This window comes from Coptis chinensis, chromosome 5, assembly GCF_015680905.1.
Source record: "Coptis chinensis isolate HL-2020 chromosome 5, ASM1568090v1, whole genome shotgun sequence".
NCBI classification, from domain to species: Eukaryota; Viridiplantae; Streptophyta; class Magnoliopsida; order Ranunculales; family Ranunculaceae; genus Coptis; species Coptis chinensis.
In genome coordinates, this window is record NC_141460.1 from 90,405,562 (window position 1) to 90,421,647 (window position 16,086).

A 16,086-nucleotide genomic window follows, 5' to 3' on the forward strand; every position below is an offset into this window, starting at 1 on the left:
AAAAAATTGATTTTGATTTTGATTGTTGGTGAGGTATTCCTCTCCTAGCATATTACTTAACTTTGATTTGAACTTGACGCTCTGATACTATGTTAAATTGCATATTAGTGGTGATGCTAGGAGAGTTGTTACATTGAGATATTGAGAGAAACCAAGAAGAAGAACAATAGAGAAGAAGATTAATTAGGGTTAGAGTGATTGAGTTGTTATTCTCTATCTAGAGTTACATATTTATATATACTAATCTAAAATATGATAATAGAAACTACTAGATATGGATGTCCACACTTATAGAAACATAAGACTTTACATATAGGACATATTCTAATATACATCCACACGACGAGATCGATGATTTCATTAGATGAACAAGAAGATTACAAGAGGAGCTATTTGATTGTACACAACAATCAACTCTCAATTACTTACGAAGAATGAATCACTCACAAAAAATGCTCTCTCAAATCTCTCTTTTCTTTTCTCTTGAAGTTTAGTAGGTTACTTAAAAAATGAGGAGAAAATGGATGGAAAAAGTAGTTGGCCAAAAGTTTCGACAAATTTCAACCTGCCCGTGACATATCGCAAAACACTGGAACTTTGCGCACTTTGCAGTTTGCAGAAGTTGGGTCAGTGAATATGCCTTGGTGTACGCGCCTCATGTTTAGGCGTGCCCAACCCAATTCCCATTTTCCAACATGTTACCCAAAAAAAACATGATATTTATGTGTAAATTAGATTTTTCATGACTGGAAGACACAAGGTGTCTGTCAGTCTGTAGTCTGTACCTACAACGATGAGTGCCATACATATATGCTTTAGATCGGGTTGCATTGATTTTATATTGCGGAATATCTTCCATATGGTACACATTTAAAATGTGTTGGGTCAAGTACGGACCACTTACATCTCGCTTGCTTCGTGTCTTCATCAACTAATTACGTTCTCTCATTTCTTATCCAGTACGATTTTCCCTTTTCAGTTCCATGTATGATGACTGATGTATCAAACTCTTCTCTAAAGCTTGAAAGTGAATATTTCAGCAGTACACAATAAAGTTGAGCTTTACCGAAAAAAAACACGTAAGAAAGTTGAGATTACTTCTTTGAGATTGCATTGATTGGGAAACTTCAATTCGAGGACAACATGTGTTGTGTACGTTCTTGCTTGGAAAGTTGTAACTCAATGGTTAAATGCCCTATATCATATTGTCTAATAGCACTGTAACAGTAGTGTAATGCAAAGTAGATTTTATAAACTTAATTTCAACTGGAAATTAACAAATACATACAAACTCATGTGGACACTAAAGGTAGAAAGACAAAAAAATATCAACTTCACCCACCCAAACACTAACACTGGGGTTTATGAATGTATGAATGGTATGACAAATTAGATGAAATTTATCAAATGATTGCTGCTAATGGTAGCGGTTACAATGAATATTTAAGCTCTTAATAAAAAGAAAATACTTGTACTAGGAAGCTTTGATGCTATTAATCATTTAATTGTCATCTAAACAATCCTCCAATCTACAAAAATCCGTAAAGGCAGGTAAATAGGTTAGGTCATGAGTCTTGACACAGTGTTTGAAGTTAGAACTAATTAGTGATACCTAATTAGACAAATCAATTATTTTCGGCAGAGGTGCACCAGTGCAACTCTTTTAAGTACGAGAATTATGTCCTTTTTACATAGGTGCAACCGTGCAAACTAACTCTATTTCGACTTGGAGTGAAACAGAGAGATTGATTAGCAAAAACAACAAACGAGAGTGAGAGTGAAGCAGAGAGATTCAGGATCACACATTCACACGTGGGTCAGAGTTAGAAACCAGAAAACAGACGGAACGAACTTTTTCTCTTCATTATGAACGAAACAAAACAGTCTCTCCACTCTCCACTCTCCACTCTCACTCATCTTCTTACATTTCTTCATTTCAGAGTCAAGAAAAAGAGAGAAGATGATTCAACACTTGTGTACAACTCATTCCTGGACTGCCCCTCGTATTTCAACTTCCAATACAAAACCTTGTTCACCTTCTTCTTCTTCTAAACGGTAATCTTGAAGCTTTCAATAGTTCTATATTGTAGATTTCTATTCATTTCTTTGTTTTGTTTCCAGAAAGTTCCTGCCACTCACTTGCTGGTTCATGAGGTCTCCAGTTCTGAGATGCAACACAGGCAACATAAGTGAGATTTCAGACTCTTTTTGAAATGCATAAAACTACAATATAAGATTTTGCACAGGGCATTATATATAATCATTTATGTTGAAAGTCTTGTGACATGATAGTGGCCTGACCACTTTAGTCCTATGTGGCTTATCCAGGGTTAACTATTTTTAGCGACTATAAATTTTGGTGACTGGTCTGTCTGTGTTTGTGACTTTATGTACATTGATCTGATAAACTGTAGTTATCTTTTGCCAGCAAACTTTGACATCCGTTCTTGGAAGACATGGTGTAGGACAGAGATCTTTTCAGTTTCAAATGCTACAGAAGCAGGATCATCTAAATTAGGCGTAGAAAATAGTCTAAAGGTGAACTACATTGCACTTGAAGGACATACGGTTATGAAACTGTATCCGAAATTTAAAAAGGATAATTTGATATAGCTTTTATTGTTGGGCTGATTTTGTATATTCTGTTTCACGGGTAAAATCTTATGCTAGTTTACTAAGAAATTTAGCAGCTTAGTATTGACCGTCGTTTGGAATTGCAGAAGTAGACACTGTAGATGGAGGTGGAAGTACTAACTAAAACCAAGAGAAAGAAAATGAAAGTAAAATGCCAAATTGATCAAAGTTTAAAAGTAAAGAACATGCTTGAGTTAACAGTACAGTAAATATCCATCTTTACTTAAATTTCTTTACATTCGTTGTTTCTGACGGCTAACAGGAATACCGGATAAGCAAGTATATATATACAATTATACAAGTATATATGAAAACTTACACCATCTCTGGGTGGTGTGGTAGTATCACCTCCCAAATTCTTCAAATTTGCTTATAAAACTTGAAATTTTGCGGAAATCCAACTCTAGGTGGAAGCAAATTCGGTCGCATCATCTGTTTAGCCGCATTCTTGTTCGCAAATTTAGGATTTCGGATGCGAATGCGGAGCTACAGTGATAATGTCGCGTGCTATTGCAAATGTCGTCCCAAAATTTTTTTTGACTTTGACCAACACATCGTGCCAGTGGCATTTTTTTTTTTTTTACTTTTTCAATTTGATGCGACAGTAGGAATGTCACATGAGTTTTTTTTTCCAACTTGGGCGACAGTGGTAATGTCGTATCACAGTATCAATATCTCACAAGGTAGTTCTATTCCAAATTTGCGGATGATATTTGCGACCACTTAGAGTTGGTCAAAATTTGCGACTAATTTCTCTAAATTTCGCATTCAAATTTGAAAGAAATACTACCACCACCTAGAGATGCTGTTAGCAGTGCTTTCCTATTAGATGGAGCATATCAATATATAATATGGCTGTGATCGGTGTCAGTCGTGTTACCAAGCTAGAAACAGAAATTGATAGCTCAATCCTAACAGCTTGTAGTATATTATTTTACAGCTTATGCAGGGTGGACAGGCTGGAATACTTATTGGATTTATGTCATCCTACTACCTATTCAAATTTACAGTGTTAAACTCTCTGCCTGCATTGACGAAGTTGGTTATGAGCTTACTTCCCGTAGTACCTGAAGCTTCTATGAGAGGAAGCTTGCCTTTTGCTTGTATATCTAATTCCATGAATAAATCTGTGCCTCTTCAACTGGATCTGTCCTTGCCATCATTTAAAGGTCTAAGATGGAATTTCGCACGTCTACTTTATTTAGTGAACAGACAACTTAACAGAAATATGTCCACGTAAGTATTTTGTTGACCCAGTCAAGAAAACTGGTGTGCGGTTTTGATTTTATTTCTTTTTGGTGAATCTTTTAATTGATTCAATTCTAGATTCTTCGGATCATAACTTACGGTATTTCCAAAGTACTTCCTGCTACTATTAGGCTAGTGTCAACTTTTTTGCGTGTACAGTTCTACTTCTTTTAACTTCAAGGCCTCTACTTATATATATATCCTTGTAGTAGACCTGATCATTATTCACATTGGTGTTCATTCAGGTTCTTTCTCGTGCTCTTCGTAGCATGCTCCTCATTTGTAATTATTGGAGGTATTCTATTTTACAAGTTCAGGTAATTAAATTTCATGTTTCATGTTTTAGTTTAATAGCCTTTTAGCGCATTTTCCCGAGATGGTGCATCTAGTTCTGGTATGTTTCTTCTAATTCAGGAATCAGTCACAACCACTTGAGGACTGCTTTTGGGACGCTTGGGCTTGCCTATGTGATTCATCCACTCACTTAGAAGTATGCATTATTAGGCATTCGTGATGTGTAAGTTGACATTACTTTTGTATTGATAATATCAACGTTTTCTTATACCACAGCAAAAGACACGTTTTGAACGTATTCTTGGTGTTGTCCTTGCTACATGGGGCATATTATTCTATTCTCGCTTACTCAGCACAATGACAGAACAGTTAAGGGTAATAACTAATCTATTACTACATTTCTCAAAAAAGAAGAAATGTTTCTCTAATAACTTTAGAATGACATCTTATGTTTACGTTGACAGAGTAACATGCAAAAGGTCAGGGAAGGAGTACTAATGGAAGTTATGGAAACTGATCATATTATCATATGTGGAGTAAATAGTCATCTAAGCTATGTAATGAAGCAGCTAAATAAGCATCACGAATTTTCAGTCCGTCTAGGTACTGCTAAAGCTAGGTAATAAGATCTTGATTCATATTATTATAGTGAATGAAATGCTTGAGCAAGTACCTTCCATGACTCAGTTTATTGAATTCTTTATTTAATAAAACAGGAGGCAAATGATTCTTCTCTTATCTGATATTCCAAGGAAGCAAATGGAGAAGATTGCAGACAGTGTTGCAAAAGATCTAAAGCATATTGATGTTCTTACCAAGAGGTTGTTCCATTTATCTATGTTGTAGTGTCTAATTCTGTGGTGCATGGGGTTTGGTGCTCCCACCAGGTGTATAACTTTGCTACTTTGGTTGCGTTTCATATCTACAATTCGTTTGTTGAAGAAGGGAGGACCTCACTTTTGCCCCGAGTCCATTGTCAGAATGTTATTAGATAAACTTTCTTTTATTCCGTAGGTTTTATTTTATTTTAATATCTTTCAGGGAAAACAATTTTTTTTTTATGTAAGTGACTTACATAGCAAGCAAGAGATGGAATTTTCAACCTTCCATCTCGCTCTCCCTTATCAAGTCACTAAGGGGAGCATGCCAACCCAAATCGACTGTCAATGCTTTTGTTAATCACTCTTTGTTCATTCTATTGGTCTCAGTTGTAGCAAATCTTGGTTCACTGTGTCTTACTCGGGTTTTTCGCTTTTTCAGTTGCAGCCTTAGCTTGACAAAATCCTTTGAAAGAGCAGCTGTTGATAAGGCGCGTTCTGTTATTATATTGCCTGCAAAGGGAGATCGGTCAGATTTGAATCTAGAACAGTTTCTTTTTGTGTCTACTTGAAGGGCTCTGGGCCTCGGCCTGAAGACTCTTAAACCAGTTTGAAAGTCATATATTAGTATTGTCTCTGCGAACCACAACTCCAATTAATAGAGGTGATTTTTTTAAATCAAAGTGTGGACTTCTCAAGGCCAGAGTGACAAATTTAGCCCTGTAAACTTGATGTAAGTGTTAAACTTAAAACAAATAATCTATCTTTTAGTTTTAGGCGATTTTAGAGTTGTGGAAAGGTACAGCAGCTTCATCCACAAAATAAAGCATCTTCCAATTGAATTTCAAACCAAACAAGTGATATGCTTCCTTGTGAAAAGTTAAACTAACATGCATATAACTAATATAAGTAATGAAGATGTTACTGATCTTAACAGGAGTAGGTTACATTTAAGTTCTCTCTCAAGTCTTCGAACTATATTTGGTGGTCATATTGTATCTTCAACATCTATGAAATTGATGTTGACATATATGCATTTCATTTTCTAATAGCTCTTCAAGCTCTTCCAGAACAGGCAGAGTTTCTTTATGCCCTTGGCCAGGACGATTTTCACACTTTTATGAATTATTGGGGTTAAATATTTTCATAAACTTTTCTTCATTTATGATTCTCTATGATTCAGGTATGAAGTTGATACAGATGCATTTCTCTCTGTATTGGCCCTTCAGTCTTTCCCAGAAATGGCAGCTATTCCCACCATTGTTGAGGTATGCTACTGAGGGTATGACACTTATGTCCCTTCTTTCACCAATCTACAAAAAAAAGGTTATCTATACTTTTCAGTTTTCATGGATGGAACCAAAATAATGTGTTAAAATTCTACTTGTAGGTTTCAAACTCCAGTACATGTGAGCTTTTGAAATCAATTTCAGGGTTGAAGGTTGAGCCAGTTGAAAATGTTGCATCAAAGTTATTTGTTCAATGCTCTCGGCAAAAGGGGCTCATAAATATCTACAGACATTTGCTTAATTATCGAAGTATGATATCCATTCCAGATGTGGCCAATATGGTTGGCAGTCAATGTCATGATGAGTTTTTGTACACTTCCGATTACTAACAATGTTTCTCGAATTTAGTCATCTCCCATCTGTAATATCTGCAAATTTTCTAATGCTTGATTTTTACTTTCTTCAGAGAATGTATTCAATCTTTGTGGCTTTCCTTCTCTAGCAGGACTTAAATATAAGACTATAAGACTTGGTTTCAAGGAGGTTTGTTCCTTCGTAATCTAGTCACTAAAGAGAAGGGATATTTGGTTTTATTGGACTGATACTTCTTTTATATTTGTTAACTTGCAGGCTGTTGTTTGTGGTCTTTATAGAAGTGGGAAGATATACTTCCATCCAAATGATGAGGAAGTACTGGAGCAAACTGATAAAGCAAGTTATTTTAAATTCTCTAGCAATATTTTAGCATCAGACTGCTCTAATTACAGACAAAAGTAGTACTGGTAGATTGAATTTTGAGGATATGCATAGTTTCAAAGTTATTGGTTGGATTATAATAAAATCCGGTTGCAAGGTTTGAAATATTACTACAGGTTGTGCATTTTCTTTTTTGAAAGCTATTTTGAGTAGCATGCTCAGGCTGCACAAAAGCCTCTCTTATCTGCGTAATATACTCTGTGGGAAACATGTCAGGTTATCCATATTACCTAAGGCTGCAACTTTCTGCGTTTTAAAGCTATGTTAGCTTAGATGAATGAGCATCCTGATTGTTCTGTCTATATGTGTCAATATGTATTTCAATGATTGTGCAAGTCTTCCCTTAGTATATTTGCACTGACAAAAGAGAATGCTATAATTGCTAAAATTCATGAATTGGAAGACATATTTCAATGCCAGCATCTTTGTGTCCAATATGAAACGCATTTTAGGCGAGGTAGCTTGTAAGAGAAAAGATTGGAAAAATTAGTTTCATGATAGTGGTTCCTCCCCCCTCCCCCCCTTAGAAAGTGAATGGAGCTCCTAATTATTCTATTCCTGAAACTGTTTCAATTGTTTCACATAGGTTTTGTTCATTGCACCTGTAGATGGGAAAAGAAACCCACAGGTTGTGTTTTCCAACGTTGTAGATGGTGAAACTTTAACCTCTTCAGATCCTTTAATCTTAGAAGATCACTCTGCTGAACATATCATGGAATTGAAAAGGGCACGGGTTGTTAACACTGTTCGGCGACCTCTAAAATCAGGTTCAAAGGTATTACTTCATTATGTACGTACTGACTCAGTTATCGTATGCTTGGAAGATATGTAAAGTAATATTTTCTTATAAATTGTGCGTGTATGTAGGCATCAGATTTGAGTTTTGGACCGAAAGAGCGCATACTTATGCTTGGATGGCGCCCAGATGTTATTGAAATGATCCGTGAATATGAAAATTATGTTGGACCTGGAAGCATACTGGTATGGTCTTAAAGGCGCTAAATAATCTTCTTGTTGTGTCCTGTAGCACCCCTGTATAAGCATTTGCACCTGTACATCACAAGGCTTTTAGTTTGATCTATGAGTGCTATGAGGAAGAGGAACAGGAACAGGAACACAAGTTGTTTACCTGTTTTGTAAATTTATTTACATCTTATGCATTAGAAGCTCTTGATCACTTTATATATGGAGAAAGCATCTGTGTCTATTGCTCTATTATCCACATGTCCACTTCTGCTCTCCCGGTTTAGTTTTCTTTAACCAGATTTCGTGTTAGCTGGTGTTATAAGGTGGTCATTGAAGAACAAAAATACCATTCTTGGCTACTTGCAACTAAGTAGTGAAAGTAGTCCTATGGAAAGGGAAATTACATACGATCCGGCGTTACTGTGTTACTATGTGCATACAATAGCTGCTCTCCTTTGGGTGATGGTCCTATAAACTTAAATCATCAATCGCTTTTATCTTTTTGTTGCTAGGTTTTGATATCATAATATTGTTATTGGTACTGTGTGTCACTATATCGTTGTATTTAATAATATGTAAGTTATGGTCGTTGTAGAACCAAAAATATTTGGCGACATTCAGATGCTGAAATTTGGAAGGCAGTGGGGTAGTAGTGTCGACAAACAGCAGAGGAGAATTCTGGAGCTAAATGGATGATAGGGAGAAGAGGATGGAGGAGAGTAGATATGTCATATGTGAGCGGAAGGTAGGAAGGAGTTTGAGGATATTGATGATGATGAAGATAAAGCCAAGCTTGATCTCAAATATCCAACGAGGAATTCTAGGAGGAGAGGATTGACTTTGAATAATGTGGAAGCTGGAAAGATGGTGGAGGGAGGAACAGCATGGTGGAAGCAGCGGGAGGCCTGCTGTCTGTACCATGGATCTGTGCTGCATTAATGCTTCTCCTTATTGTTTTTCTTGTTTCTTTGTGATCTTTCTTGTTGCTGGGTTGGGTAGGTTAATAGATTAATCAGGGATTATTGGGTTTATGGTCCTAGAAGATCAGTTTCTGGGATAATAATCTTGCTGTTGATGCAATTTGAACAATCATGTGTTCATATCAATATATAATCTTATCTTTTTCCGATAAAAAATGGTGAAGGACTAAATCTTAAACCTAGAACTTTTTGTTCATTATTTTGAAGACTAGAGCTATAACAATCATAAGACCTAGTGGCTAGTGTTCTAGTTCATGGAGAAAAGTTTTTGGAGAGGAGTTTTAGTAAACTTCATTAAGTTTTTTTATGGGGACGGTTATAGGAACTCCACCTTATGTAGTTCTGAAAGAACTCCACCACCAAAAAAGTGGACTTAATAGTGTATGCATGAAGTATTCTCATGTTGTTTTGGTTACATCTGTAATTTGCAGGAAATTTTATCTGATGAGCCTTTGGAAGAGAGAGTCAAGGCTACTAAGCTTGTGGGTCAAGATAAACTGAAAAACATACGGGTCTCTCATAGGGTATTGTCTTTGTTGTACCTTTTTATGTCACTAACAAATTCATTAAATTGTAGTCCTTTAGTTCAGCTCTTACATTTTGGGCAGATTGGGAACCGCATGAGCTATGATGTCTTGAAAGAAGCGATACTGGATATCCAAAATTCTTTCAAGAAACAGGAGGAAGTCCCATTCTCCATTGCTGTCATATCAGATACGGAGTGGCTCCATGGAGGTAATTATTTTGAGGATTTTTTGTAGTCTGGAAGTAGCTTTGGATTGACATATTCTTTTTGCAGATCCATCAAGAGGAGACAAGCAGGCTGCATATTCTCTTCTTCTCGCTGAAAATATATGCAATAAATATGGTGTGAAGGTACATGTTTCATTTTAAGTGGTGTCAATCATCTTTCCAAAGTATAGCTCATGCCAAGTACATGCTAATTAAAGGCTCGATGCATAACTATGTCTCTCAACAGTCATATAACTATGATCCTCGATTATCTCAAAATCTATTAGTTTGTGTATTAAGTTGAGAAATTTAGTATAGTCCCACAAAAGATGTTAAAAGGCCTGCAGTATAGTCTAAAATGTTCATGGGCCTCTCCACTCATCACCAATTGGTTTTGTGTTGGATTTTGGGGTTGCTCCATTCCAGTCGGTTTTGATTTGGATCATCCAAATATAGGATGGTATAATAGCAGGATATTGTGTTAGGCCAATAGCCGTCGTACATAATCTCACAAAATTAAGTTAATCCACGTGTTTGGCTCAATTTATGCCACATGTGAGGGACGTGTTGAGATGCAGTCCCACGTCATTCTTTTAAAACGTTGCATCACAGTATTTAAAGTAGTGGGGAAGCTCCATTAATTTCGAATTGGTTTAAAGTTGGATGCTCCAAATTTAAGACTGATTTGTCTTAAAATGACATTTTTTTTTGGACATACTGTGGTGCTACGTATCCTAGCACACCATATATAGACTGAATTCTTTACCTTTTACATAGCCATGCGAATTAGTTAGTTCAAAGCTTCCCCTTCTATATAGAATTTATGCACCAGATTGAAATATAATAAAGAAAATGAAAATAAATGATACCCTCCTACTTCTAAGACTTTCCAGATCTCAGTAAACTATGTTTCGCCTAATTCTCTAAAGTTCTACATTTCAAAGTCCTTTAGGTCTTCACACTTTCACAGTAAGCTTGGTGCAGCAACCACCACAACACAAAACTAAATTTGTTTAATAATATTAAATGAAAAGAGGGTCGCAACCTTGTAGCTTTGGTTTTTAAAAGGTGGACACATTTATTTGTTAGCATGTACGTATCTGTGTCTTTCATGTAGTAAATTTGCAAATCAATGACTGCAGGTTGAAAACTTAGTTGCTGAAATTGTTGACACTAAATTGGGAAAACAAGTAATTCTTCCCCCTATCCAATTAAGTTTCGAAAGAGATATATTTATTTCCATGTTTATGGTATTAATAAAATCTGTATCTTCTATTGCAATGGAAACAGATTACAAGGATTAAGCCATCCCTGACGTACATTGCGGCAGAGGAAGTAATGGGCCTCATCACTGCTCAAGGTCTTAATTTTATTACTGTTTTCCTGGGATACACATAGAAAATTGCTTCGAAATTAGACGTGAGAAGCCAGATTTAAACTAAAATTACTTGTTATGTGACAGTGGCAGAGAATTGTGAGCTGAATAAGGTCTGGAAAGATATTCTTGATGCAGAGGGAGATGAAATTTATGTCAAGGTGAACTTTTTCACAATGTGATTGTTGCATAAATATTTTAAAAGTGAATGCGTAAATTCAATGAGATTTTCCTCAGTATGTAAACATAGAAAATGATCATACTGGGTCATGTAGCAACTAACAATTGTAGGTACTTTGGCAAGTTTTATTCTGAGATGAAATACTTATATGGATCTCCATCTTTAATTTTTTTCCTTCGTCTCACAAAATGAGGTGATAGCAAACTACTTTGCGTGATACTAGCTGTAATACTGATTTCAGGAGCTGCACTTAGTATGTTATATTGATAAACCTAATATTTCTCTTGAACACAATAGGCAGAAGTAAAGAGAGTTAAGATTATTCTTTCTAACCAAACAATCCATATTTAATAATCTTGTCAGCATACAAGCTCCAACACTTGTATCCACGTATGTGCCTTAGGTAGCTAACAGTCCCACGTGTTACTGATGCCTTGCAATAGTTGATGTATCTGTTTTTGCTTACAGGATATTTGCCTTTATATGAAAGAAGGGGAAAATCCATCATTTTTGGAATTCTCCGAGCGAGCAAATTTGAGGCGAGAAGTTGCCATAGGTTATGTGAAAAACAACAAGAAGGTAGACTTTCTGTTCCTTATTTTAGTTTTTTTTCCCTTTTTTTTTATCAAAAAGACAGCTCTCAATCTGATCTCTATTCAATTGACATGCTTGTGTGCTCATTCACCCTTATTGTGACAGGTCATAAATCCAAATCCCAAAACGCAGCCCCTCTCCCTTGAAATGTCTGATTCACTAATTGTAATATCAGAATTTCAATATTATTCGGCATAAAGCTGCATTCAATTCATGTACTATAACTTCTTGTCCAGGACCCTTCAAGCTTATTTGAGTGTACGATCCTTCTTCATTTTCTGTTATGTAGAAACTTCTTGTCCATAAAAGGGAAAAGAAGCTGTAGATACTAGAAAAATGATACAAAACTAATAATAGTCCGCAGGTCTTCCACAGCCAAACAAAAGTATTGTCTTTCTTTCAGGTGCACTGTGAGAGGTTCACCATAAAAAAAAAAAAGAAAATACGTAAGGTGGAGAGAGTTAACTGTGCAAGTTTATCCACATGAAAAAAATGGAAAAAGATACTGGTAACCAATGTTTGATAAACTTAATAAATAGAATTAGGAGTTGTGACTTCTTTGAAGGTGCATGTCAAAGCTACATCTATTCTGTGTTAGCTGCAAATAAAATCTTATGAATGAAAAGAGGTGCTTAGAGGTTGATCAGCTCAGACATGAAACTGAGATTCAGAACATTCAAATTGTAATCTATGATTTCATTAGATTAATAAGAAGATTACAAGAGGAGCTATTTGATTGTACACAACAATAAACTCTCAATCACTCACGAAGAATAAGTCACTCGCAAATAATACTCTCTCAAATCTCTCTTTTCTTTTCTCTTGAAGTTTAGTAGGTTACTTAAAAAATAAGGGGTGGAAAAAGTAGTTGGCCAAAAGTTTCGACAAATTTCAACCACCCCGTGACATATCGCAAAAAACTGGAACTTTGCACACTTTGCAGTTTGCACCATGGCTGAAAATATCGGTCGATTTATCAAAAATTGTCGATATATATCGTTTTTTCAGCAATCCGACTTTGAAAATTTTGAAATATTGGCTCTGAAAATTTAATATTTTTTAAACCGATATAAAGATATATATTGATGATATATTTCGACATATTCGATATATATCATTTGACTTGGTTGGATAGTTTGACTTTTGACCGATTTTGTTGACCGTTGACCGATATATATCATTTTATATCAGCGATATTTCTAATATATCTCGATTTTTTTTTTTTTTGAATATTATCACCAAAATAGATAAAAACGATATATCGATCCGACATATCGATATATCCGATATATATATATTTTTTTGGCCCTCCGATATATCCTAATATCCCAAAAATTGGGCCTTGGTTTGCACAAGTTGGGTCAGTGAATATGCATTGGCTTACGCGCCTCATGTTTAGGCGTACCCAACCCAATTCCCATTTTCCAACATGTTACCCAAAAAAAACCATGATATTTGTGTGTAAATTAGATTTTTCATTACTAGAAGACACAAGGTGTTTGTCAATCTGTACCTACAACGAGCTCTACTGTGGTAACAACACTACTGCGAGCGAGCTCTACTGCGGCTGAAAGGAGGCTCACTCTCTCTCTCTTTCTCTCTTCCTTTCTTTTCTTCCCCCCACATCTTATTTTCAAATTCAAATCTCTGTTGTAATTTAATTCTTAATACTGTTTGAGTTTGAGTGAATCTGGATTATTGGGTTTGGGGCGTGTGAGTGTACATCTAGAAAACTTTCTTTTTCTGCAACCCCCCCTGATTATCTAACATATCCATATAGTTTATCTACTCTAAAGGAGGGATACCTTCTGGTATTTTAGACATTGTATTCCTGGTTTGATGGAGGAGGTTACTGGGGAAAAGGCCAGCCCAGAGGAACCAGGAGATTATAATAAAGCAAAGATGGAACAGCTGCAGGAGGACATGAAAACCCTGTTTAGCTCAAAAGAGAAAATGAGAGTGGTGATTGGCAGCAAGAACAAGAAAGAGGCAATTACAGAGAAGATGACTCTATTGGGGAAGCTGTATGGTGGAAAAAATATTTATCTTCAGGAGCTTGCAGAAGAGCTGCATAGATGTTGGCAGACAAGGGGTAAAACAGAGATAGAAGTAGTTTCTAAAGGGGTTTACAATATGAGTTTTGAAAAAGAGGAGGAATACAGACATGTCAGGAAGAATGGCCCTTGGGTGATACAAGGTTTCATTATGTCCATGAAAACGGCAAAACATGATGATGCTCTGGAGGAGGAACATTTGTTCGACCTGGTGGATTTTTGGATTCAGATTTATGGGCTTCCGAAGGAGAGGATAAATGAGGAAAATGTAACCATAGTAGGTCTGAACCTTGGTAAAGTAAAGAAGGTGGATCTCTGTTGTTCATCGGAATTCAACAAGCCGGTAGCAAGGGTGAGAGTCCGACTGGACATAAAAGAAAGACTGCTAAAAGGCATAGAGTTATGCACGGAAGTAGGGGAAGTGATCCCAGTCACCTTTAAATATGAAAAACTTGATATATTTTGCTACTTCTGTGGGTGCATTGGCCATGATTTGCACTACTGTAACCTCAGGGAGAAATTCAATATGGAGGTTAGAAAGATTGGTGGATCGACAAGGGATATAAAAAACAATTTCTCATTCATGATGAGAGCCAATGTGTTCTATAATGGGGCTGCCACATCTTGCCCCAACTCTGTGACCATCTCAGGTACCCCTCAAAAACCCAGGTTGGACCAGATCCCAGCCAGGTTTAGAGGGTCGCCGGTACGGAAATTTTGGCAAGGGAAGGGCTGCTGGCTACACCACCAAGGAAGTCAAGTGGGGCCTCTGGAGATGAGAAAAGGACCAGAAGCTCAGAGAAAAGAGGAACTGGGTTGGCAGAGGTCAGAACGGCTAACTCAGAGCATGTGGGTATTGTGCATAGTAATGTTGGGACGCCAAATCAAAATGTGGACATGTCAGCTTTGGAAGGCCCAAATGGTGATGGGCCAGAACCAGCAGGAAAGAGCTTTGGAGCAGGCTACAGAGGTGCAGGCCCAAGGAGATCAGATGGTGATGGACTATGACTCAGAGGGTTGTGGGGGAGCTATTGTGGTTTAGGGCCCAAGCCTCTTAGAGACGGACCTGGATCAGGACATGGCCCAGAAGGAGGAAGAGTCTGACACAGGAAATAAATTTGTTTTGGGGGTTCTAGAAGATGCTGATGAGGAACAAGGGGAGCTAGGTCTGGAAAAGGAGTTCTTGGGAACACAAATCACTCTTGAGGCAGAGCACGCATCGCCGAAAAATCTTTCCCCCCTTTCCAAGGAAATCAACCTGCATCGCGAGTATTCCAAGGTAGTGGTGAATAATGATGATACTGAAGAGTCTGGTTTTGGAAAAGAAAACTTTAGGTTCTCTGGGATTCCAACACGTGGAAAGGGGCTCAGAACCTTGGTTTTTAGAGGATCAAGTAAAGGAGGGATCAGAAGAGGTTTTAGAACTAGATCAGAAAAAAGCTCTGGTGTGGGAATAAAAAGAAAGCTGAACACAAAGGTGGAACAACAGTGGCTTATTATGGCGGATAGAGGTGATGGGAGACAAAGGTTAAGGTTGGCAGCTCTACAGTCTAAGAGAGTGAAAAGAGAGGCTGATGACTTGAGGGCTAGAGGATTGGGGCATTTACTTATTCCTGAAGAAGCTCCTGTGATTGAGATATCAAGTGATAATGTTGTTTCTGATGAGCAAACTAGTTCAGACCACACTCTGGATCCAAGTGAACCATCAGAAGAATATGGACCAGAAGTACCAGAGGATCAGATACCTTCTGATGCTTTCACGGAGTGGGGGGAAGACTATTTTTTTGATGGTAGTAATCGGAATTTGGGGGACAATGTTGGGATGGGTCAGGAAGAGGTGTCTATAGGGACTGCTCCTTTGGATCTGATTCAAGGAAGTCTTGAAGGGGGGTTATGAGTCTGAGGATAGTATCTCTTTGCCTCTGGTCTTACAACCAACGCCTTTGGCAATGGATGACTCTCTGGTGGTGAGTAGAAAACAGGCAAGAGACAAGCAGATACGCTTGAGTGAAGAGGAAAAAGGTCCAAAAGTAGCAGCTAGTGGGTACTGTGGGGATGTTAGTGCTAGTAGTGTTAGTGGTGAGTCTACAAGCAGTGGAGGTCTGTGTGGTCCTCCTCCAGGGTTCGCGGCAGCTGTCCCCAAACAGCAGCCTAGTCAGAAATGATTCACGCCTAGAATTGCCGGGGAATTAGTTCCTCCTCGGCGATTCAACAACTAAAGGACT

At 37.3% G+C, this 16,086-nt stretch overlaps 1 protein-coding gene across 1 annotated transcript; it reads left to right on the plus strand.

The window, feature by feature from the left end:
* The first annotated feature begins 1,720 nt into the window (after positions 1 to 1,720).
* Positions 1,721 to 12,192, plus strand: LOC147499959 (putative ion channel POLLUX-like 2). The gene is made up of 24 exons (XM_086561704.1): positions 1,721 to 2,055; positions 2,122 to 2,189; positions 2,429 to 2,538; positions 3,575 to 3,870; positions 4,128 to 4,199; positions 4,297 to 4,372; positions 4,453 to 4,551; positions 4,641 to 4,795; positions 4,893 to 4,997; positions 5,437 to 5,523; positions 6,178 to 6,262; positions 6,385 to 6,532; positions 6,690 to 6,766; positions 6,854 to 6,934; positions 7,566 to 7,754; positions 7,847 to 7,960; positions 9,357 to 9,449; positions 9,534 to 9,660; positions 9,725 to 9,801; positions 10,800 to 10,847; positions 10,948 to 11,017; positions 11,120 to 11,193; positions 11,682 to 11,792; positions 11,913 to 12,192. Exons 1-24 carry the CDS (start codon positions 1,961 to 1,963, stop codon positions 12,003 to 12,005), a joined length of 2,550 nt encoding a protein of 849 aa, XP_086417830.1. The 5' UTR covers positions 1,721 to 1,960; the 3' UTR covers positions 12,006 to 12,192.
* Positions 12,193 to 16,086: the final 3,894 nt, after the last annotated feature.

Coding starts and splice junctions, on each gene's coding strand:
- LOC147499959 (XM_086561704.1), top strand. CDS start 1,961: ATGATTCAACACTTGTGTACAACTCATTCCTGGACTGCCCCTCGTATT. Junction 7,755..7,846: donor CTCTAAAATCAGGTTCAAAG/GTATTACTTCAT, acceptor GCGTGTATGTAG/GCATCAGATTTGAGTTTTGG. Junction 10,848..10,947: donor ACACTAAATTGGGAAAACAA/GTAATTCTTCCC, acceptor CAATGGAAACAG/ATTACAAGGATTAAGCCATC.